Here is a 24878-nt window from a genome sequence, read left to right on the forward strand (position 1 = left end):
TTTTCAAAGTCAAATTGTTTCCAAAGGAGAACTTAAAATATTTAACATCATGTGCTCATAGAAAAGAAACACTGCGGTACAACTGCATAGGAGAAAATAGAAACGTACGTTAAATATTTTTCTTAATTTTTATGAACTCATGCCAAATTCTGATTCAGATGCTGAGTCAGTAGCCTTCCAAGAGTGGGTTTTGCGGGTAGGTTTGCGACAATAAGAACCGATGAGACTCCTCGGCCGAGGCCTTCGGGGTGTTGAGAAGAGGCGGGAGGAGACGCAGTACAGCAGCGAGGAGGGAGGAGAGGGCGCGTGTGGAGGCGGTTTACTGGACTCCTGTGCGCGTGCGCCGAGGGTCCCGGCAGGTCCCGACCACTGATGGGTGGACTGGGGTACCCAGGGTTCCCCAGGGCCGGCTTTTTTTTAAATTACGGGATTACGATCTCAATAACAAAGTGTTAGTAATCCCAGAGAAGGGAAATGTCCGAGGTGAGCCCCCTCCCCCACCTGCCCCACCCTGCTCCCTCGGCCCTTCGCGGTGCATTCACACACTGGCCGGGGAACCATCATCGCACGGAAAGGGCGTGGCACAGCCCTTGTCGGTTTGCACCTTGCCTTTTCCACTTCACTGTTTTCCGTTGCTTTTCCAGAAATGGGAAGCGGGGCGCTCCCCACCCCCAAGCGCAACGGTCGTTTCGGGCGCGTGCCAAGGACGCGCCAGCCCGCCCGCGCCTGGGCGCGCGCCTACCGGACACCCGGGGTCCGTTGGCGTTTCAACCGTCCCATTGCCCCTGCCAGGTGGGGGGTGGATCCAAACGCTCCAGCCTGGGTCGGGCAGGGGAGACTGGATGGAGTTCTTGGTATGCACACTGGCGAGGGGACAAGGAAGGGGAGGAAGCCACCGAGTCCCGGACTCATGATAAACTCTCTGAGGCAGTCCGCCCCACAGAATCCTTGGCTCAGAATAGTGCAGGGAGAGAAGGAGTGAGTCCCTTCGGGTCCGGACTACCTGCAGACGGCCCAGACTTACCCTGCCAGGGTTCTAGGTTGCAGAAGCTTCCATCGGAAGCATGTCGCCTCTGATTACATGGCTCATGTCCTCAGTTACAAGTGGTTTGCCTATACACACACGTTTTCCTTACTGCCTGGCTGCTGAGTAAAAGGTCAGTCCATCCACACCGCAGTTAGTGGAGGTGGACGGTGAAGCTTGCCCAGCCTAAAGCTCAAAAATCAGGTCGAATCACCAACAAGCACTTAAATTTCTCTAACATTTTCTTTGCCTTCTCTTTCTCCTTGGGGCTGCTCTTTCCCAGGGGACTAAAGAGACAAGGTGCTTCCCCGTCGTTTTAGGGAATGGAATGTAAGGAAAACCCAAACACAAAATCAGTACAAGTCTCCATGAATGGACGAAGTCAGGGCCAGGCACATGGTGGCCGCTCTAAGAAAAGAGGGCTCATGAATGCCGTAGCCTTGGAAATGTCTCACTGGACAGCCTCCGGGCACTTAAGCACAACACAATCCAAACAGGAATTGGGAGTCTCATTCCCCTTCCCCTGTCCCCAGCACGCGGCCTTCCTGGGACAGCCCAGAGTCTCCCTCTGCCGGCTGGCTGCCCCCGTGCAGCCCGCAAAGGCGGCCACGCCCACCTCTGACGTGACGACCACCTCTGCCCTCTGCTCAGCCACGTACAACAGCGTAACTGACCCCAGACCCCAGTCCATTCATTTCACGTGCTGCTCAGGGCAAGAGCCTGTACGGTGTGAGGCGGCGCAGACCCAGGACGGCGAGGTCAAAAGCCATACTCGGCATCCTGAGCGGATCGTGTTTCTCCCCGGCCCCAAGTCTCTGGATGGATCTTCCCTAATTAAGTTCCAATTCTGTGGCTCACTGCCAGTGTTACCGAGGACACTCAAGTCAGGGGTCCCCCTCCTCTGTTCTTGCCTTGCTCTCGAGAGAATTCAGGTGAGAGACAGCTGGTGCAGTGGGAATGAGGTGACAAGTTCGTTTGTGAAACACACCAGCACGAAGCTGCAAGCAGGCGCCTGGCCCATCTGAGTGCCCCACGTATGGAGAAAATAAAGTTATTAAGTTCGTTTGATACACTTGAGCCAGAAGCTACAAGCGGGCACCCGCTAGTCTGAGTGTGCCAGTTGTTGGGGTTCAGGCATTAGATACCTTAGTCAGCTTCTAGGTTGCCCCGCCTCCTCCCCTGCGAGACCTTGGGATCACGCACAGTGTCGGAGGCCTTCTCTCCCAGATAGCGGAGGCGGCACACACAGAACCTCTCGGGCTGCCCTCCTCTGTGCTATCACAGTTTTTCTCGTGTTGTTCTGAACGCCTGGCGATCTTATCAGACCGGGCTCCGGACGGCTGAGTCAGCGGGTGAGACCCGTCTCCCTCTGGCTCCCAGCCTCCCGTTTTAAGTTCTTCACTAGACTGTGCTGGGCAGGGCCCTGCTCTGTTTCCCCTCCGGCCACTCCTTCCCGGCTGCTACCCAGCAGCAGCTTGTGCAATGCAGCATCGGCCTTTCTCCCGTCACCTCCCACACCACCACCAGTGCCTCCCGTCCCTCGTGCGGGAGACGAAGGTGATGCCCAGCTCTGCTGCCCTCAGGCCTTTGCTGAGGCCACCTCACTTCCGAGTTCTTGTCCCTGCCCTCTCCTGGCATTCTTGCCCTTGAAATTTCAGTTCCCTTTCCCAAACAGCCTCTCAAGTCACCCTAGTGGGAATGTTCTTCTCTCCCCCTGTGTTCTCTTTATTTGTACCTCTAGTCTGCTTCATCCAGATCTTACGTTTGTCTGAGCACGCTGTTCGCTCCAAGAATGCAGGGGTCGTGCCTCTTTCGTCCCCGTGTCCTCTTCGGAGACTGGCTCCACGCTCTCCGCACAGCCAGCTCGGCCCAGAGTTGGCGTCCAGTAACACTTGCTGAACTGATTCGCACGTGGGGTGAGGACCTTTCACCAACCACGGGGCTGGGACTGCAGCAACCCGAAGAAAGGCCGCACTGTGACCGCGGTCGGGGTGTGCGGCAAACTCAGCTGCCAGAAAACTGTGACTTGGAGGAAGGCAGGCGTGGGTTTCCTGGGCCAGCCGCTTGTCCACTGTGGGACTAGAAACGTGTCCCCCCTTGCGGGCTGCTCACTGTGAAGTATGTTGGTCATTATCTGCAGTACAGATTCATGCTGAGCCTCCAGAGAGAGAATATGAAGCCCCAGAAAGTACAAACCCTTCCTTTCGGGATAAAGCTACGCCACCTGCGTGGCCAGCTTCGAAAACTGTTTGCATAACAAGCATGTCTCCGGGAAGCGCTCGTCCAGAGGAGAGCCCCCTCTGGTCCAAAGCCCACACACAGTAGGTGTCTCACACATAGTAGGTGGCCAGTAAATATTATATGAGTATCCACTCACATAATTATAGCTTCCAACCCGGGTTTTAAAGGAGAAATACACTAAATCAGCAGGGACCCCTGAGGGTTATGTCACTAGAAACATAGAGTGACTGTGTCCCAACTCTGGGCTCACAAGCAACCTTTTGACTTGCAATTTACATGTCAGTCTGGGAGGTTTGCCCACCAGGTCTGAGCTTGGAGAGTCGGAGCCCCCCCCCCCCCCCCCCCCANGGGAGGTTTGCCCACCAGGTCTGAGCTTGGAGAGTCGGAGCCCCCCCCCCCCCCGCTCCCACCTGAGAACGGCCCCAGGGAAGCAGAACAGAACAGAACAGAGCAGGGGAAAGACCAGAAGGGTCCTGCCCCAGGCCAGACTCCAGGCTCTGCCGTCAACCTGGGGGCTGAGTTCGGGAAGGTGCTCCCCTCCCCAGATCCAGGTTATGTGTGAAAGGATGAGAGAAGGCGGAGGGGGCTCCAACAGTCCCACCACTTAACCTGCGGTTCACACATGACCCGCCAGGTGACCTCAGCACAGTAGCAAGAGGCTGGGAAGCTGCCCGGCCCCACAGGCAGCACTTTTCACGCTCTCATGTCGGAAACACGCCGCCCATCAGGTCAGGCCCGCAACACCTGGAAACCAGTTTTCTGCAGTGAACACCCAGAGCTCCCCCAGTGGGCAACCTGGGGCCTTGAGCCCTTAAACCAGGGCTGCTACTTCTGAAGCCAGAGGCTTACAAGTCGGAGAGGCAGTTTACCTAGAGCCTTGCCAAAAGCCAACTAATTTAAAAATCCGTATTTGTCCCTTGTCACCTGCCTGCTCTAGTACCTTCCCCCACGAAAGCACCGAGAGTTCGAATCGCAGTCTCTCCTTCCGCACCTCACTCCCATTCCTGCAATTCCCCGTGAAGCCCGTTGGACGAGGCTGCAGAGGGTAGATATTAAGAAAGCGGGTTCCAGGGTCGGATTCGGTTCCAATAACCCCTCTTCTGTTTACAGGCTGTGATCCCTTGGGCAAGCATTTCATCTCTCAGCTTTACTGCCTGGTGAAAATATGAGCGATCGTGGAACTGTGCGTACAGGTCTCTTGTCCACACGCAGCCCGGTGCCAGGCGCACGGTCTGTCTGTGGTCAGCAGGCCCTACAGTGGGGCTGCCCCACGGGAGTGAACGCGAGCCACAGGGTAACCGTAAACTTTCTCATGGCCGACCACTTAAAGAAAGGTGAAAATCAATAGGCGAAATGAATGTAAATATTTTATAAAACTTCACACATGATTTCCACATGTAATCCATATAAAATGTCACTGAGGTGTCTCACAGGCGTTTGTATTGTCTTCAGAATCCTGTGTCTTCTGCAGTCAGCACCGGCTCAGGCGGCGCTGCCCAGCGTGAGGCCAGTGCCCCACCCCCACCCCCCACCCCCTCCACCCCCCACCCCCGGCAGTGCAGCCCCAGGTCCTGCTCCTTGGGGCCCCCTCCCGCTGCCTCCCCGAGCACTCACCCACTGGCTGCTGTTTTACGTACTTGAAGGAAATAATTGCTTAATCCCATGTGGGGGGGCGGGGTTCTGAAGGAAAATTTCCTTATAAGACTGGTTAACTGTTAAAGGAATAAATTATTAAGGGGAACTATTAAATCTCGTGGAGATAACAAAAATGGATAATTTATAGATTATGATCTCAGTGTGGTATCCCAAAGAAATTCAGTTAGAAATCCTATCATTCTGCCCTGGCTGGTGTGGCTCCGTGGACTCAACACCCGCCTGTAGACCAAAAGGTCTCCAGTTCCATTACCAGTCAGGGCACGTGCCTGGGTTGCAGCAGCCAGGTCTCCAGTAGGGGGCACGCGAGAGGCAGCCCATGGATAGATCTCTCACACATGGATGTTTCTCTCCCTCTTTCTCCCTCCTTTCCTCTCTCTAGAAGTAAATAAAAAAAAATTTAAAAAGAAAACCTCTGCATTCATTTCTAGTTAATTCTTTGATCGACATGCTGGTCTGCTGCACGAATCACCGCCGGGCGGAAGGCATCAGGGCAGACGTTCTCGTGGTCACCGGTTAAAACGAAACAAACGTTGTGTTAGGCCTGGTCCTCGCGGGCCTGACTTAGCTCCGCCTGAGCAGGATGCCTTCGCTCTCCTGAAGGTGGCGCTGTGAACGAGGGACAGTCAGGGCGCACAGGCGCTCCGGCCTTGGCCTCGGTGACCCTGACGCCTGCGGTGGTCTGAACGGCCGTTTCCCTTTCGTTAGATTCCTTCTCCCTTCATTTTTGAGATCAAATGTATTGCCTATTATAGCCGCACCCTTTAACTCTTTGAGTGAGTTTTTGTATTAAGATATTGTTTTCACCACAAAAACTACTAGCTAAAATTTATTCAGAGCTAACTGTGTTCAGCCACAGCACTAAGCACTTTAAATACGTCACAGCGCGTTTGCACAACTCTAGGATGGAATAAAGAAAGAGGGGATTTTTTTAAAGAACACTGAGCCCCCACCGCTCCGACGTCATTGATTTTGCTGGGGAAATTAGGGGTTCGTGAACCTGTGTCCCTGCCTCCCCCGCCCCCACCCCCGGGAAACAGCTTGTGCGGAGACCAGATGTGACGTCTGCCGTTAGTGACTGGAGACTTGACTACACAGGAGCCTTTATGGTGTTACCTGCTACCAAGTGAAAAATGAAGATTTCGCGTTGAGGACATTGACTTCTTCCTGTGAGCAAACTCCAAACAGCCCCTGCCGCAGTCCGACCAAGTTCGACGGTCCCGAGCCACCCGCGCCGTGGAGTCGCAGACGTGGGGGGCAGGTCCGCGCGTGGGGGGGCAGGGCCACCGGGAGGGGGGCGGGTGAACTCCTGCCAACCGCTGCCCCAGCCGCGGCGCGTAACCGGAGCGCGCGGACCCGCTGTGCGTCCCAGGTGCTGTACGTGTTTGGGGGGTTTTGGTTTTGTTTGTTTGTTTGTTATAGCTTTTACAACTTTATCTCCTCAATTCTGAGTCCCCAAAACGCCCAGAAAACCTGCGCGGAATCACTGCGGCGGAAAGCGGGCGCCCGGGAATCACACTCGAAGGAGAGGGACCCGGAGCACACAGACCTGGGCAAACACAGGGGCTCCCTCTTCACCCGCCAGCGGTCGCGACCTCACACCCCGGCGTCTACATTTCAGTAACAGGAGGCGCGAGGCGGAGGCGGTGGGGCGCAGCCCTCGGGTCCTGCGGCAGGGGCCGGAGACCGTCGCAGGCTGCAGGCTGACCGCCCCTGCGGCGGGATCAGGGCCCCACCGCGCACGCGCGCTCCGAGACGGCGCAGTCCGGTCCAGCTTCTGTGCAGGGCCTTCCCTGCCACCCGCACTTACCCGGGTCCACGGAGGAACGGACCGTTGCCCCCGGGGGCTCTCGGACTGCACGCACGAGAGGAGGTGACGCGCACAACGATAACCCTACTATCGGCGGACCGGTGGAGGGGCCTGGTGCAAAGACAGGGTTATGGGACCCTGGACCTCTGTCATCTTGGCTCCCAGAGGTTATATAATTCCGGTCTCTACTTCCCAGGACTTTGTTGTCCGTCCTCCTCCGAGTCCTTAGGTTTCCAGACTTATCTTAGACTACAGGACTCGAACCTGTGCCGCCGGGGTAGAGGCCCCAAAGACTGGATTTTGGAATAAATGCCCCACTTCCCTTATTTCCTAGTGTTCTGTTCACTTTTGAAATGATTGCAGACATGTTCACGGTACTGGTAAAGATTTGGTAAATACCCAGCCACCAGTGTTGGCTAAATAAATTACTCCACATCTATACAGTAAAATGAAGTCAAAAAATTGGAAATAAAAATTATAAGACAATCATAAATACCGTTAGAAGAAAAATGCGTGCACAGTGAGGTGTGGTTCCTGCTCTTTTAAGTACATATGTCCACGCACACGGAACGACTGGAAGTTTCCACTGAAGTGGGAGGAGTGTGGGCGTTGTTTCTCTTCTTGCTTGCTGTCATTCATTTGGCAACAAGGAAAAAAGTGTCATTTTGTAATAAAATTCTCACAATTAAAGCAAATTGTAGAATCTTGGTTAATTAGCCTAAGAGGCCTAATGAGCCTAAAAAAAGTATAGTCATACTAAGAGGATTCTTGCATTTTTAGGACGCGTAAGCCAATTGTAGAAAAGGCAGCATGCGTGCTGTTCCGCAGTGAGAGCCAGACTGAACCACACAGAGGGCAGGTCAGGCTGCGTCTGAGACAGTCACGATTGTATGTGATGACGCGTGATTGTATGTGATGACACGTGATTGTACGTGACTCTGGGATGACACGTGACTATGCATAGTGATGAGATTGGAGAGGCGCCTCTCTGGAGATCCTATAAGCTTTTGGTTTTTGTTTTCTTTTTTAATATCTTTTATTTATTTATTTTTAGAGAGAGGGGAAGGGAAGGAGAAAGAGTGGGAGAGAAACACCAATGTGTGGTTGCCTCTTATGTGTCCCCTACTGGGGACCTGGCTTGCAACCCAGGCATGTGCCCTGACCGGAAACCGAACCAGGGACCCTCTGCTTCACAGGCCCGTGCTCAATCCACTGAGCCACACCAGCGAGGGCAGCTTTTGGTTTTTAAGATCTCTTCTAACAGGGACATTTCCTTGGCTGGGTCCCACGCTTCGTTCATTGACCTCTCAGCAGAAACCAGGAAAGAGCAGGCATGGGGTAGGGTGAGCCCTGTGTGCTGTGGAGTGACAGAGGCTGACAGAGAGGGACAGACACCGGGCTCCCGGGGCCGAAACGCGTTGCCCCACATGGTCCTGGGCCAGCAGGCATTCGAGCTTCCCGTGAGCTCGTCAATGACTTCGTGTGCACAAGTTCTCAGAAACTGTTCCCGACACCCATGACGGTGATGACAAAGGGTTTTAAGACAGAACCAAGATAACCAAGTGTTTCTAAATGTCTCAACTTAAAATGATTGGTAGTTTGATTTGAGTAAGGAAAGGGTTTTCTGCTTCTCAATAAACCTGCCCTCTTTTAAATTCATAGTTATTTTCTAAGAATTTATCTATAACTGAGCCTGTGAGGGGCCAGCCTGTTTTTATCTTCTCAGACAAGGAAACAAACTCAAGGAGAGAATTTATCCAAGTGCGTGATCTCCTAAGTGATGAAAGAGAGTATTTTGGGTAACGCTAGAGCATAAAAGATTTTTTCTTTCTCTGCTACAGTCAAGGCAATTCATAAAACCTCTTCTCCTGTAACAAGTGAGAATATACCAGGAATTTCACAGAAGGTGTGCACAAGTATGAATAAGCTTTTCCAGACAGAACGAACGTATTTACATTAAAGGCGCATCACCTGCCCAGGTCTCCTGCGTCACCCAATTTACATAACAGGAAACGAGGACAGGAGCAGCCAGCAGCACCGAGAGTCTCCCAGTTGGGGTAGCAAATCTGTGTGTTTGAGAGACTGAACTGTGGAGCAAGTACAAATAGACCGATAGACCTCCCGTTCTGCGGTCAGTGCATCAGTTCAAGTACAAAGAGTTAATCAGTTCCACAGGGACCTGTGTACACACTCAGGGAGTGTGGAAATGGGCCACGGAATGAGATGAAAGAGGGAGATTTTAGAAGGATGACTATGGAGGAAGAAGGAAAGAGAAGAGAGAGGGAGGGAGGGAGGGAGGAAGGAAGGAAGGAAGGGAGGAAGGAAGGAAGGAAGGAAGGAAGAGGGGAGGGAGGGAAGGAAGGAAGGAAGAAGAGTACGGGTCAAGGGCAGGTTGCCTGGGGCAGCCTGGCCCAGGGCTCGTGTGCCCCGCGGGGAGTGGCCAGCTGCTAACCGCCAGCACAGGGAGGCTGCGGGTCCCTTTGCATCTGCGGTCGACACACACGCACTTGTTCGTAAATTATCGATATGTAGGATCTATTTCACAGGCCGTGGACTCTCTTCTTATAGCTTCTCCAGGTCAAATAACCTCTTCAGAGACGTTAAGGAGAAGCAACTCTAAATGACTAGAGCCAACAGGGGTTCATGCATCGCATCCCGGGCAGGGTTACGTTCAGCCAAAATCTTCTCACTGGAACTGCACCTCCAAAAATTAAATGAAAACAGGCCCAGGCTAAGAGGCTGTGAGACCTCTTACTGAGCCACTGTTTACCTGCATAACTGAAAATCTCCTGTCAACTTATATCACGTAGACTCCTCTAGCCAGTGTGATAAAATGTGTTACCAATAAATATAATACATTTAATAGAATAAGAGCATTATTGTTACATAACAAAAACTAGCTTAATACCTACATTTGACACTTAATTTGTCATCCTGATTTGTTCCGGTAGTTCCTTTAGTTGATAGTTTTCTCAATCTAGTTGTAAATTTTTTCCTCCAGGATAAATCTATTAAATATTTTTGTGCCATTATGTAGGATGCTTTAGGGGGCTTTAAGTAGGTGGTTCAGAATATAAAATAATCCTTGAGTAAATAATTTTCTACACTAAACTCAGACACAAACGCCATCCCCCTTTTATACATTATGGCCCTCGGGTGGTCGCATTTCTCTACCTCACAACTACGCAAAGAGCTTTCTATAAGAAGGCTGTTTTCGTCGTTCATTTCACAACTTTGAATCATTTCCGAGTTCCCATAAAAGAACGTGCAACGCAGTACCCCCGCAGGGCTCTCTCGCCTCAACCCGCTCCCTGTCCGAGCTGCCCTGCCCCCACCCGCCTTCTGCTCTCCTCCCCTCTGTGGCTCAGGGCTGACCACAAGTTCAGGGTCAAGCCACTTACCTTGCCGTCTTTACTTTACCAACAGGCAGCAGCAAAGTTTTCCAAATCCAAAGGCAAACATGTCTTGCTTTCAGTCCAGAAACAAAAGAAGCTGAAGCTGGAGTCTGTCTGAGCAGCAGCACCTCCAAGTTCTCCACTCGCCGTTGGGTGTGCAGGTCTGCACTCGGTGTGCGCGGGGCCGTCTTGCATCAAAGTAGCGGCTGGCTTCAGTTTGTAGCAGTTTTTAAAGCCAGTGGGTGGTCTCCTGAGCACTGAGAAAGGCCTAGCTTTCGTCTCTCCCCTCCAGGCTAGCGGTGTTTAAAGTTCTTTATTCACACACAAGGGAAAGTTCGAGGGACTAAAAGCGAGACACAAATAGGAGTAATCCTTCTTCTCAAAAGCCTTAAAACTTGGGAAGAGGTAAGTACCCGGTGAGATGGGGGCACAGCTGGGACCAGCTGTGGAGGCGGCTCCCGAGTTACGAGAGCTTGACAATGGCATCTGACCACTTGGTTCATCAGTGAAATGCAGTTGGTAGTGCTGGCATGTAGACTGAACGACCGCAAGTTACAGAGAGGTACGAGGAACCCCACTGCAGACTGTCAGGTAAATGCCAAACACCGGTCAACAGGAAAACACGCGAGCGTTATTCTGCTCACTTTGGTGTAGAAACGTGGCCGTCTAGGTGTGGAGTTAACACTGGGTCTTACGGGGCGAGGTGGTTTTTACTACTTTGTTCCCTTTGCTTGAAAAGAAAAGAGCTGATGATGAAAGGACAGACGGATGGACAGACAGACAGAGCTGGGAGATGAGTGTTTGGAGGAAACAGACTAGTTTGGCACACGGAAGAACTCTAAGTAGCGTGTGTAGACACTTCACCCGAGAGGAGGGGAAGCCCAACTCCCCATTAACTGCGGGCCACATCTAGAGGGCTTCGGGGGACAGGGCGAAGAAAGAGTGACTCCAAAACCAGGTGACTCAGGTCAAGACCAACATTCACAAGTCGCGGTGATAGAAGGTGCCCGTGACAGGATATGATGACGGTGCGCTTCACCTGTGTGACCTTCCCCAACACATGACCCCACGCTAATCATGAGAAAAATGTTAGAAAAACTTTAGTAGCCTGGCAGATGGAGCCAGACCTTACTAGTCCCCATGGAGAACAAGAGAGAGACGTAGAAGCTGTCACGGCCGAGACGAGTGACGAACATATGTGGTATCCCCATTCACACTTGCTTAAATTTTTCTCCTGGATCATTCAATAAAAGAGAAAAGGAGAAATGCAATGCCATTTTTAAGCCTCACTAATCATACTAAGTTACATTAATTGTGTCAGGCTTTCTTGTTTCCCAAGGTCTTGAGCTCTTGCTTTACGGCATCTTACGGCCATTTTTATAAAACCTGAAGCTCCCTGGGAAGGAGGCAGGCAGAGAGCGTGCGCCTCCCCGTGCAGAAGGGACGTACTGCACCCACGGCGGGGCGGGGGCGGGGGGGGGGGGGGGGGGGGGGGGGGGGGGCGGCGTGGCTCTTTCATCGTTAGGCTTTCAGGGAAAGATTAATTTCCGGTTGGTACAAAAAAGCTCCCCCAACCATTTATCTGCTCTGCTAATGTCCAGTGACACTACAGTGACCAAGGCTCATGCGGAGGTGACAACCCTTTCAACCTGGTGACCTTTGGGAGACGCCACCCTCCACCCTTTTTCTGGCACAAGTCAGGTCAACGGGGCAGACTGGTCGGGGCGCTCGGCTTCTTCAAACGTTACCGATGGTCACCAGAGGAGGGCGCCTTACTTGTGGCGCTCGCTTTATGGACGGCCTTCCATTGGCCCCAAACTGCCGGTAGGAGGCCAAGGCGCAGAAGCGTCTGGGCCCTGCCCGCAGCCGGTGCCTCGGCCCCAGGGTGGTGATGAGCAGGCCACCTCCATCACACCGAGTCAAGCCAAAGGATGGTCACCTGTCACCAAAAGCCACATCTTGTTTTGTGTTTTAAATGTTGAGCAAGCCCTGGCTGGTGAAGCTCAATGGATTGAGTGCAGGCCTGCAAACCACACGATTGCGGTTCGATTCCCAGTCAGAGCACATGCCTGGGTTGCAGGCCAGTTCCCAGTGGGGGACACAGGAGAGGCAACCACTCATTGATGTTTCTCTCCCTCTCTCCTTCCCTTCCCCTCTCTCTGAAAATAAATAAAAATATTTTTTAAAAAATGTTGAGCAAGATGCTATTTCCTTTGGAACTGACCGAAATCGAAGATGTCCAGTAGGCAGAGAAGGTTCGATAGCACAGAGGTCATATCCACAACGATCAGTAGCAACTGAAGCAATCGGTACTTTAGCTGTTGATCATTTTCTCAAAAAACAACTCCAAGGAAAGAAGAGCAAAAGGAAGAAAGTTTAAAGCTACAGAAACAATATCGTTAATAGTACCATAAGTCTCTGATCTTGTAAGTTGGGTTTGTGTGTGTGTGTGTGTGTGTTTAAAGACTTTACACACTGTGGGTGGTTCTGACGTCAAGGTGAGTAGGACACAATCAGGTTCCCCCAAAGCTCTGAGACCCCCCAGGGAGAACTGCTCCACCCTTAGACCCTCAGCCCGAACCCCTGTGTCTCCCTCCTCTTTACATGGGGAGCAGGGGGCTGTCCGCTTCTCAGTCTCAGGGCCCGTCCCCCCTCCATGCTCCCCCTGCCCCTCAGTGGGTGTCCCCTGCCCAGAGTGTCACCCGATCCTCTCTGACAGCATAGCTCCTCCGGGATTCAGGGTGCATCTCACAAGGGTCACCACCTGGGCCACCCCGCCACAGCCCTGGTCCCTGAATGGTGCCGCCCCCCAAGGTGTTGACGTTGCCCAGTGTGGGGTCTTCGCCCAGCGTTCTGCCCTCAGAATGACTGCAAGTCTCTGAACCTTATTTCTAAGTTTACGTTTTCCCAGGAAAGGAAATTCCAATTCACTTATCTTACTTCAAGAATCTCCTGGGTCCAATAATCAATGTAATAAAACATTTTAATAGCCTGATAGACAAAAACGATTCATAATTGTTTGTGTAAAAATCACTCAACAAAATGTAACACCCTTTCATGAAAAAGGCTCAGTAAACTAGGGGAAAGGGGGAACTTCCTTCACCCAAAAAAGGGCATCTCTGACAAACCGGGAGTAGGTGTCACGCTCATTGGGGACAGACCGTCTCATTCCAGAATCGGCAGAGAGACAAAGTGGTGTGCCCAGCCCCTTCCTGTCGGCGTCGTGCTGGAAGTCCCAGTGAGGGCAAGGAGGCAAGCCAAGGAAACAAGGTGTTGAGACTGGAAGTAAAACTGCCTTTGTTGCAGACGGCGTGGTCTTGTACATGGAAAACCCTATGAACCATTTTAATAACTATTAAAATTATTGAACGATTTTAACAAGGTTATAGGGTACAAAGTCAATGCAAAAAATCAGTTGCGCTTCTATACATTAGCAGTGAAACTAAGAAAGCAATTCTATTGACAATAGCATCAAAAATAAAATGCTTAGATATAAATTTAACAGAACAAGTGTATGACTCATGCACTGAAACTACAAAGCATTATCGAAAGAAGTTTGAAAAGATGTAAATAAAAGGAAAGCATGCATGTGTCAAAAGATCTAACATTTTTTAAATGGCAACAATCCCAAACTGATCCACAGGTTCTACACAACCCCCATCAAAACCATAGCTGGATTTTACCCAGAAAATAATAAGATGATTCTAAAATTCATTAGGAAACGCAAGGGACCCTGAATTGCCAGATCCCACTGGCAAAAGAACACAGCCGGGGAATGCCGCGCCTCCCGGTCTCCGTCTTGCTACAGAGCTACTGGTGCTGCCCTGGCCTGAGTTCCTGGGGACGGCAGGGGGGTGGGCGGGGGGGTGGGCGGGGGGTGGGTGGGGGGCATGCAAGCGAGAGGCAACCAATCTGGGGAGAGAGAGAAAAAATCATGGGGGAAGCCCAGCCCCCGACGTGATGGTAGAGTTGAACCTCTGTTCTCCAACCTGATTCATTCCAGAAAACTGTTGGAGAAGCAATTTGTTCGAAAACTGAATCTCCTTTGTCGTCTGAGAGACGCATGACTGTCACGCAGGTATCAGTGTGAATGGGTTGTCAGGGAGGGAACAGAAGCTCCAAGTTTTGTTAGGCAACCGAGACACTTTTTCCGTGACCGACACAGTTGAGAAGCGAATTGTTCTGGAACAAAGATGTTTGAGAGCCGCATAACCAAGTTTGCTGGAGGTGGTTAGGTCCAGAGAAGGTCCTGGGCACGAGTCCCAAAACCGAGATGGGGTTAGTGCTCTCACAAGAAGTGGGAACCCCATCCGAGATGGCATCCTGAATGAACGCGGACATCACAGCATCAGAACTGGGAGAAATAAAAGTCTGTAGTTTAAACCAGGGGCTCTGGTCTTTTGCTGCGGTGGCACCAGCTCAGACGCCACCCCCGTCCTCCTCACAGCGTCTGCACAGTGTTAGTCTGTCTCTGCCCAGGAGGGAATCTGCCAGGGCCTTTGCGCTTGGTTCTTTCACCTCTTCTTACATCCGTATCACAGAGGTTCTCAGGAATACTCCACAAATGCCTGTTGAATGGATGAATCTAATTTTTTACCTCAAATATTGCTAAATAATGCAGGGTTGGTAATCCATGCCATTAGTCCGCAGGAGAGGACAAATGGGGCCCACCACTAGTGGCCCCCCCCCCAGAAATGGAAGCTGCTTAAGCAGTGGAGTCGCCAATGGCGCACATAACAACTACAGGTCTACAATCTGAATGGCAGTGAGAACTGTAATTGTTTAAAAATCCATTGGCAAATATGTTTTCCCATACGGTTGGCATACAGAGGGCCCAGAGACACAGGAAAAGATGCTCAGCATCACTAGCCATCAGAGATGCAAATTAAAATCAGAGACACAGGAAAAGATGCTCAGCATCACTAGCCATCGGAGATGCAAATTAAAACCACCATGAGATACCACTTCACACCGGTTGGAATGGCCATCATAAACAGATCAACAAACAACAAGTGTCGGAGAGGATGTGGAGAAAAGGGGACCCTAGTGCACTGTTGGTGGGAATGCAGACCGGTGCAGCCCCTGTGGAGAACAGTACGGAGTTTCCTCAGAAAACTGAAAATGGGACTGCCTTTGGACCCAGCATTCCACTGCTGGGATTATATCCTAAGAACTAATCCAAAAGAACCTGTGCACCCCAATGTTCATAGCAGCACAATTTACAATAGCCAAGTGCTGGAAGCAACCTCAGGGCCCATCAGTAAAATGAGTGGTTAAAAAACTGTGGTACATTCCCACAATGGAATTCCACACAGCAGAAAGAAAGAAGGAGCTCCTACCATCCGCAACAGCATGGATGCAACTGGAGAGCACCATGCTAAGTGGACCAAGCCGGGCAGTGAAAGACAAATGCCATATGATCTCACCTATATGTGGAACCTAATCAACAAACCATACAAGCAAACAAAATATAACCAGAGACATGGAAATTAAGAACTGACAGTAACCAGAGGGAAGGTGGGAGGGGATAATGGGGGGAGAGGGGGAAGGGTTTTCAGGAACAACTGTAAAGGGCACATGGACAAAACCAAAGAGGGGGGGGATTAAGGTGGGAAATGGGGATGGCTGGGGGGGTAGTGGTGGGAGGAACTGGAGACAACTGTACTTGAACAACAATAAAAAAACATTTTTTAAAGACAAAAAAAATCCAGGCATAAAACAAACAGAAAAAAACACATACAAATGTTTTAAACTTTTCAATCCTTGAAGCTAATGTATTATGAAAATACTAATTGAGGAGTGGAGAGAAAAAGAACTTTTGACAAGCTGATTATTTCCTGGGACAAGCTAAGGATTTTCATTTTGTTTTGTTTTTGTGCTTATGTTTTTGTTCTAGTCCTGAACATGTCAACTTGATATTTGAGCTGGTAAGAAGTCTGAGCCAGTGTATTTTTCAGTTCATTTGTTAGACAAAGTATGAGGAAATACGGTCTATTTCATCACCTTTTCCCCTTTCTGAATGGCTATTTAAACACAGATAACAGCCCACAGGACACACTGGAGGAGCAGGTTCTCCCCCTGCCCGGCGCACCGGCCCCCTGCTGCCTGCCCTCCAATGGCCGGCCAGCAGGGTGGCTTCACAGGGCTGGCACTCGCCCAGGCTGAGTCCCAACAAGAAGCCCTCGTGATAAGAACTTGGACAAATGACTACTTGACATATGCTACTCACAAAATCTCACAACAGAGAAGAAAAGGGAACCTCACCCAACAGGAAGCAGAAGAAACTCAAGGTGCAGGCAGTACATAGCCATGCATGTTGCGCTCGAAGATCAAGCCAAAAAATACATAAGATGAAGGTGGACCCTCGCTCTCCCCTTGGAATTCAAACAGGTGGCTCTGCTTCTGCCAAGATTCCCACGCTTGGATTCTGGCCAAAAATATGAACACTGTTTTCTGTGGGATATGCCATTTTCTCCAATCAACTTACATCTTTATTAACAAAGTGGGTCTTTTGTGTGCTTATTCTGTTTAGGCAAAACTGTACATAGAATTAAGATAAAAATTGACCATAAATCTTACAAAACGACACGAGAAACCACTGCAAACACACACGGGTAGCATCTGCTCTGTTCGGAGAGCGCACTCAGAGGGCCCCCATCTTCCTCCACTTCACTGACTGAAGCAAGTGCTTAGGCCGCCTCTCCAGGCTCTTTATTCCGGCAGCTACAAAAAAGGTCTTCAGTGGGAACACGGTTAAGTGTCCTTCCAGGACCGGGGAGGCTGGGTGAGGAAATGTGCATTCAGCCCTGGCTGGTGTAGCTCAGTGGACTGAGCACCAGCTTGGGGACCAGAGGGTCACCGGTTCAATTCCTGGTCAGGGCACATGCCGGGTTGCAGATCAGGTCTTCCGTGGGGGGTGCATGAGAGACAATTGCACACTGATGTTTTTCCCTCTCATTCTCTCTCCTCTCCTCTCTCTCTAAAAATAAATAAAATCTTTTAAAAATAAAAATGTTATTTAAAAATGTGCATCTCAAGTAGCAAGTGTGAGAGAGTGAAAGTCCCCAAGAATGCCTCTCATAGAAATGACTCGATTTCTTAAATCCCCCCTTTCCCTCTTATAAAACCAGGGCATTTTATAGGATAAAATAGTCAAGCGGGTCCTAAGCCCCTTCCAGCTCTGACAGTGCAGAATGTAAGGCAGATGGACTGCGGTGCACATGCACACGTGTGCGTGTTTATGCGCGCACTCACGCTGTTCCGCTGTGAAAAGGGAGGGCTGGACAGCGTTTGTACCAGAACTCGCAGCGTGTCGGTGTTGAGATTTGCCCCAGGAAAAAATCGGTGTCCCATGGCCCCGGCCCTGCTGGGGAAGTCTGAGCAGCCGGGTGCGAGAAACAGTTCCAGCTACGCCCGCTGAGCCTGCCCGCGCTGAGCTCAGGATGCCGGCAACATTTTGGAGGGACCACACGCCCCCTCAGCTGGGGACCCAGCGGAACTTGTAACCCCCGTTGGCTGTCCGAATGGTGAAGGCGTTGCCCTGGGGGAAGGCAAGGGTGCGGATGGTGCTGTGGCTGCGGATGGGGGTGCAGAAGGAGCCGCCCTCCTCCAGCTCCCCACGACTCAGGTCCAGCGCGCGCGTGCTGCAGTCCGTGCGCAGCCCCCGGAAAGCGCCATGCAGTTGCCCGGGTGGGCGGGTCAGGCTGGCCGATTCTGGGTGTAGGCGGAGCCGCTTGGAGTCGCGGCTCTGCAGCGCTTCGTCGCAGTGCTCGGAAATATCCCTCAGGATGGCGTCCGCTTCCGTGCAGTCCTGCCCCGCAGCTACAAGCAACTCCTCCAGGCTCCTCTTGGCAGTGGCCTTGAGCAGGCAGGGCTCCGCGGCCGCCCCGCAATCCTGGGCCTGCGTGATCATCAGTTTCTACGAGAGAGGAGGTGGGGCGCTGCCTGGGGCCAGCGTCGGGCGCGAAGAGGGCACCTGGGCGCGCTTCAGCTGTGCCCCGGCACGTGACTTCGAGGGCTCCCAGCTGCCTCTGCGTTCCCCACCGCACCCTAGCACCACATTGGGAGCGGGTGGGGGCGGGAGGGCCGGGTGTACGGGACATTTCCGACTACCCGCAGCATCCCATGTGCGCGCCCCTCTTACGTCCAGCACCGAGGCCAGGTGCCGGGTCCGACTGGCGAGTTCCTTCAGCCGCACGTTACGCTCCTTGAGCGACGCGATCTCCTCCTGTTTCTGGGTCAGTGTCGCGTGTAGCTGCGGGAGACCGGGGACACTGAGCGGCAGGCACTGCGCTGGACCTTGTCAGGGGCTCTGGATGAGTGAAACCCGGACCTAACTAACGTCCAGTCGAGAAAGGGACCGAGAGTAGCTACACTGGCGAGAATTAGAACCTTCTTTCTAAACAAAGCAGTTGGACGAAATGCACCGCACCTAACCCTTGGCGTGGCTGGCGGTGAAGAGTAAAGGACCCGGACAACAGGCAGAGGTCCCACCTCTGAAGCTCAACCTTCCTATAGCTCAGTTTCCTCACCTGGAAAACGGGGCTAGTGAGAGTGTCTAGCTCGAAGGGGACAGTGTGGAAGGCGAGGAGAACGTGAACTGGGGAGCACAGTACCAGGCACACAGAACCAGGCCCTCAGGAAGCACGTGGCCCTGTTAGAACCTGGGGTGGGGGTAGGAGCATCCCCACCCTAGTGAAGCTGGGAACTGAGGTAGGGCCCTGGAGCCAGGGCGGCTCCACCCGCGGGCCCACTGCTTCCCACGTCCCCGGGGCCCACACCCTGTCCCGCCCCAGGATTGCCAGCCCAGAGTCCCTACTTGGGTGTTCTCAACCAGCGCGTCCCCCAGCGCCCTCTGGTTCTGGTCGGCCACCTCCTTCCAGTACTGCTCCGACCGGAGCGCGTCCTCAGGGCGCGGTGGCTGCGGCTGGGCGAGCGGGTCCAGCGGCTGGGATAGGCTGGGCCCGAAGGGCAGTGTGTCGCAAGGAGAGAAGGGGAAGTCTCTGCTGGCCAGGGGAGGCAACATCGAAGAGGACGAGTCTGCGGGAGAGCGGGAGCTGGGTTTGCAGCCCCAAACCTGCGCCCGCGGGGACGGGGACAAGGTGGCATGTAGACACAGGGATACGTGGAGACTTCTCGGTGAGTACAGCGGCCCTCGCTCTGAGTCCCCGCGGTTCCCAGGCCCTTCCTGGTACGTGCACACACGCAGCAGGCGCTCGACCTGCCTGCAGTCACGTAGTCCTCGGCACGCTCCTGCCACCACTTCTCCGGACCGCAGGGCGGAGCTGGGCCCTGCCCCAGATCTCCCACTCCCAGACTGAGAAAGTGCCAGAGACCCCTCTATTCATCTTCTCCACCGGGAAGCCCGGGGTCCTCCAAATACCGACGAGCCTGGCCCTCAGACGGGTCGCTGGCAGGTGCTGGGTTTCCCGCCTTCCCGGCCCGGCCCCACTGTGGCGGGGACACCCCGCCGTCACCGAGCAGCAGAGAGACTTCACTTGCCTGCAATGAGATCCTCCACCGTGTCCCCGAAATCCTGCAGATCGAAGTCCACCGCCGTTGGCGGGGCGGCGTGGCCCTGAAATAAACCAGAGGAGTGAACTGACTGGCGTCCTGTCCCTCAGGCCCGGGACACGCCCTACTCCCACGGCTGTGCTCCATGCTGCTTGGATCCACGGCGGCGGGTCTGCACAAACGCTCGCTCGCGGCTGGGCCTCTCACCTGACAATCGCGGGACCCAGCAGCCTTGCATCGCCATGGCGCGGGGCGGGCGCACGACGTGGGGACCCGGTCTGCGAGGGTCAGGCAGGGCGCACCCTCCCCCCCTTCAGTGCGCGGCTGCGTCAGGTTCTGGCCCTCCGCGCCCAGAGTGGGAGCCCTGCGCCCAGCCCCCCTCCCCCCCACACACACACCCCGCCCCGCACTCGACCCGTTCGGGTCCCTGTGTCACCCCATTGGCCGGCCACCAGCCAATCAGTTGTCTGCAGCGCGCCCCTCCTGTGCCTCGGAACCTCAGCGCCAGCTCACCTGCCACAGGCCCGGGAGCCACCACTTCAGGTCCAGGAGCGCGCTGCGCGGACACCCAATCCCCGGTCCTTCCTGCCAGGACCGGACGCGGTGCAGGGCCTCACGGCTTAAGGCCGTATTCTGTGTCCAGGCTCGGTCACCCTAGACCACTCCTTCCCCATATGGAAAGGAAAAGGTCGGCTAAGAGGCAGGGGCAGAGGTGCTATGTAAAGTGCTCCCGTCTGCGCACCGCAGGGGTCGCCCCTTTGCTCTCGTTTCTTAAAAATCCTGAGCTGACTTTTCCCGTATGTGCGATGCACATGCAGCGTCTGGAACCGCATACTCGCCTGGGTTCCCGCAACGTGCCTGGGGTCCAGGAACCCTCCTATCCCCTTAATTCCTGAACGTTCAGAGTAGACAAACTCTTTACATGAGTCTCTCCTACTTCTCACACCCACGTGGGAAGCACACAGGGCCCAGGACCCCAGGACCCCTCCTCTGAATCAGGCTCAGAGGAACTGAATTGCCCATTGTCGCCCAGCTCTGAAATCGTGGGATTGGGGCTCCTGTCCCAGGGTGCGCGCCCCCCTTTTGATCCCCCTGCCTCCCGCTCAGCCTGCCTTTCAGGAGAGCCTGGCTTCCAGTGCAGCCAGACTGGGAACCCGTCTTTTGGGCACAGGGTGTGGGGGCGCCTCCAGCGCGCCCACCAAAAATTACTCTGCTCATTGCGCTACTGTTGATCTGTAGATTTCTTTGCCCCCGTCACACTCTCCTCGCTAAAGCCTGTCTTTATACTATTCAGATATTAGTGAGAAAAGCTTATTCTGGCTTCAAACAGTGTGAGTCAGTTTTCCTCAGGGAGGAGGGCTTTATTCAGGGCGGCCGCTGGCACCACTTGGGAACTGAGGCTGCAGGGGAAAGGAGCTGCGGAAGGAGAGGCCCAGGGCCCCGGAAATGCCCAAGCTCGAGTCCTGCCTGAGGGAAGGCACCGGAGAGGAGACACCTTTGCCAAGGGCAGGAAGGTTGCCCTCTCTGCAGAGGCTGTAGACAAGCCCTGGCCACGAGGAGCCTGGAGGCCAATGGTGACGGGGGTGCAGGAAATGTCCCTCTGTGCTGGCGTGACCCAGCAGAAGGGGTTGGGGAATGTGGCCAGGACGGGCCAGGGGCCTCCCTCCCTCTTGTACCAGCTGTCTTCCCCAGGAAAAGCCTCGGACCTCTTGGGCCATCTCGTGTGGCCGCTGTCCTTGGAACTTGACTCAACCTTCCCAGTCACACACCAATCTGGCATTCCTCCAACAACAGCAGACCAAAACAAAGACTAACACAGGTGTGATGTCACATCTCGGTTCTGCGTACTGGAGGGAAAATTCAGCCAGAGCCTCCCGGACTCAGACAGGATGGCTGGGAGGGCAGTGTGGGCTCTGGGCGCCTGGAGAGGCCTGCAGACTCTGTCTCTCCTACTCTGAGCTTCCATAACTAAAAAGAACAGCTGAACGACCTCCACAGGGCCATGCCCACTCTTACCTTTCCCTGGACAGCCTCTGCTCTGGCAGGCCACCTCCCCCAAGACCCCCTGGGACTCTGTGCCGGTTCTCAGGGGCAGAGGTTGGGGGGCACACCCTGGGAAGCTCTGCTGCATGACAACTGCAGCTGTAGGAGGCGGTCATGTTGTCTGAGAGGGCTCCGTGCTGGGTCTGTCCCCACCGGCCTCCTGTGCCCAGCACCTGCTGCCAGGAGGCTGGACTGGCACTCCTCCAAGTTGCATTTAGCTGGGACCACCTGTCCTTCAGGGCACTCCATGTCCCTGGGTGAGCAGGTCTGGAGTCTGCTGGGTACCAGCTCTGGGAGGTTCCACCATCGGCCCTGGGAGGATCAGCCCTGGCTAGAGCTGGAGTGGCACGAAAGTAAGAAGTTGGGTTTTGGGAAGAGAAAAAAGTCCAATGCCTCTCTGTATCATAGGTAACACGAGCCTTTGGAAGGGAAGAAAAAAGAAACTGTATTGCGGTTCGATTCCCAGTCACGGCACATGTCTGGGTTGCAGGCCGGTTCCCTGCAGGCCAACTCCCAGCAGGGGACGCACAAAAGGCAACCATACATTGATGTTTCTCTCCCTCTCTCCTTCCCCTCTAAAGATAAATAAATAAATAAAATCTTAAAAAAAAAAAAAGAAACTTTAGAACCACTGCAGGGCCCCTCTGCAGAAACGAGCGTTCTCGGTGGCTTTCCCCCAGAGCCCTCCGTCCCTCTTCTAGGTTCCTGCAAGTGTAAACTCTCTTAGACCTTCCTAGTCTTGATCCAGACGTTACCCTCCCATCTCCACACTCCGTAGACACCCAGGCCATGGGAAAGGCGCATGCCGGGCTGGGGAGGGCGCGTTGGGGGAACGGACAAGACGCGTCAGGTGCCAAGCAGCCCCTGGTGCCTGGGTGAGCCAGGGAATGGATAAGAAGGAGACCAGGGACGCCCTCCGGGTGAGCCCCCTGCCCGGATGGGTCAGAACAGCGCTGAGAAGGTGGCCGTCAGTCGTGAATGACTGGGAGGAAGGAGGAAATCTGATCTTCCGGGCCCGGTTTCGGCCCCACGTCCCCTCACTAGCTAGACGGGTCCGCACTCCCCACGGGCGACAAGCCTTTTCGGAAACACACCCGTGACCCCGAAGCCAGAGTTCGGGCACCGGAGGCAGAGGGGAGCCACGAGGAAAGGGAGGTACCTGCCAGGCGGCCGAGTCACCGGCAGGCGGCGCGTCCGACCCCAGGAGCGAGCAGTCGGCCAGGTCCTGCAGGTCTAGGGTGGTGAGGGCTGCGCGGGAAGAGCCGGGAACGCGCCCGGCGGATCGTGAGCCTCCGGCCAGGCCGCAGGGATCCGGGCAGAGCAGCTCTCCCCGGCCGCGTGCGCCCCACCTGCCCGGCACTGGGAACCCGAGGGTTGGAGCGAGGGGCCACCGGCTCACCCGGCAGTGTCTCGGACTCGGCGCCCGGGGGGTCCTCGTACACCGACACCGGGCTGCCGCCACCGCAAACGGAGAAGAACGTCCGCGGAGGGGCGAACTAGGCGAGCACAGAAACGGAGCGCAGGTCAGTTCTGGGGGCCCGGGGCGTGCAGCCCCACCAGGCCCCGGGCCCCGCCCCACCTTCCTCTCCGGCCTCCCCGGCTTTCCGGGGGCCCGGCCGCGCAGCTCCAGTATCCGGTTGGGGCAGATGCTGTCGAAGGCCCGGCGTCCCGCCGCGGCGCCCTCGCACGCCTGCATCCCGCCTGCCCACCGGCCTCGACCCGGAACCCCGCGGACGGCCCGGAGGCGCAGACCCAGGGCTCCGCTGGGCACCCGCGGGCTAGGGAACCCTCGGGAGCTCCGGGCAGGCGCGTGGCCGGGTGGCACCCGGGGGCGGGGGCGGCCGCGCGCGGGAGGGGCTGCTGGCGCCGGAGGTGGCGCCTGGAGCGCAGGACAATCTGTGCGGGGGCGGAGGCGCTCAGCCCAGCCAGGCAACCGCTTCCCCCGGGAGCCGCGAGCGCGGGGCCTGGGCCCGCCAGCGCCCTTTCGGCGAGGGTTGGCGCCGCCGCCTCCTGGCGGCGCCAAAGGGAGGGCGGGAGGAAGCGAGGGAAGGGCGGACGGGCCCCGCCGGTCCCTAACCCCGAGCGCCGGCTTCCCGCCTTTGGGCAGCGGGGATGCGCCGCTGAGGATTCTCGTTCCATTTTCTTCACACCCAGACGCGGAGCAGGACNCCAGCGCCCTTTCGGCGAGGGTTGGCGCCGCCGCCTCCTGGCGGCGCCAAAGGGAGGGCGGGAGGAAGCGAGGGAAGGGCGGACGGGCCCCGCGGGTCCCTAACCCGGAGCGCCGGCTTCCCGCCTTTGGGCAGCGGGGATGCGCCGCTGAGGATTCTCGTTCCATTTTCTTCACACCCAGACGCGGAGCAGGACGCAAACGGGACGTTTCCAAAACCAGGGCCCAGCGTCAGCCCTGCCCTGGGGCGCGTGGTGGGGCGTGGAGCCCCCGCCGGAACTCGCGGGAAGTTTCCCTCCCGCGTCCCCGACTCCCGGTCCCCGAGACTCGCGTGGGATCTGAGGCATCGGAGCCCCCAGAGCCCCGCGCCCCCAGCTCCGCTCGTCCCCGCGGCAGCGCCTGAGCGCAGCCTTTGAAAGGGGGCCAGTTAGGGCAGAGTAACACCCAGGGACCGTCCGCCGGTTTGGGAAACCGCCTCGCGGACAGGCCCGCAACCCCTGCAGCCCGTCTCCGTCCGCTGTCCCCTTGGTGCTCTGGGTGGTGGCTCCCCCGCCGAGGCGGCTGCCTGCGGGAGCCTGTCCCGGAAAGGGGCGTCCCTCGGGACCACGCGCACCCATCGAGTCGGAGCTATGGTCTGAAATTGGGCCCTTTGTGTCCTATGCCTAGTACTAGTCATGAAAGACCCTTTTCACCCGGGTTAATAAACGAGACCCCCTCACAGTGACGGGAGCGGGTGTCGACTTAGAGACTCGGGTCCTCTGTCCACGCGGCCACCCCGCGAAGCGAGGCCAGTCGGCTGGAGCGGGGGTGATGCTGCTGGCCGTAATCAGCCGTGGCTGTAGGGTCCGTGAACCCCAGGTCTGTGCGGAAGAGGCAACACGGACTTCGGGGTGTCACTGTGAGGATGAGATTACTTAGGTTGTGACTGGTGCTTCTTCTTGTGTGTGGAGAAATTAATGTCTTTAGAAGCCTTCCCTGGGCACCTCCCGACGCCCACGGGGTGTTCCTGGCTCTGTCACCTGCTGGTTTCCC

General features: G+C 55.1%; 1 protein-coding gene across 1 annotated transcript; it reads right to left on the minus strand.

Annotated features, from left to right (window-relative positions):
- Window positions 1–17092: 17092 nt before the first annotated feature.
- Window positions 17093–23395, minus strand: MCIDAS (multiciliate differentiation and DNA synthesis associated cell cycle protein). The gene is made up of 7 exons (XM_037038484.1): window positions 23259–23395; window positions 23079–23175; window positions 22839–22927; window positions 19625–19700; window positions 18942–19162; window positions 18267–18377; window positions 17093–18041 (listed from the first exon to the last, which is right to left on the minus strand). The coding sequence occupies exons 1-7, from the start codon at window positions 23373–23375 to the stop codon at window positions 17601–17603; spliced, it is 1152 nt and encodes a 383-aa protein (XP_036894379.1). The 5' UTR covers window positions 23376–23395; the 3' UTR covers window positions 17093–17600.
- Between the last annotated feature and the right edge of the window lie 1483 nt (window positions 23396–24878).

Source organism: Sturnira hondurensis, unplaced genomic scaffold (genome assembly GCF_014824575.4).
Source record: "Sturnira hondurensis isolate 20B ecotype Veracruz unplaced genomic scaffold, ASM1482457v3 Scaffold0024400, whole genome shotgun sequence".
NCBI lineage: Eukaryota > Metazoa > Chordata > Mammalia > Chiroptera > Phyllostomidae > Sturnira > Sturnira hondurensis.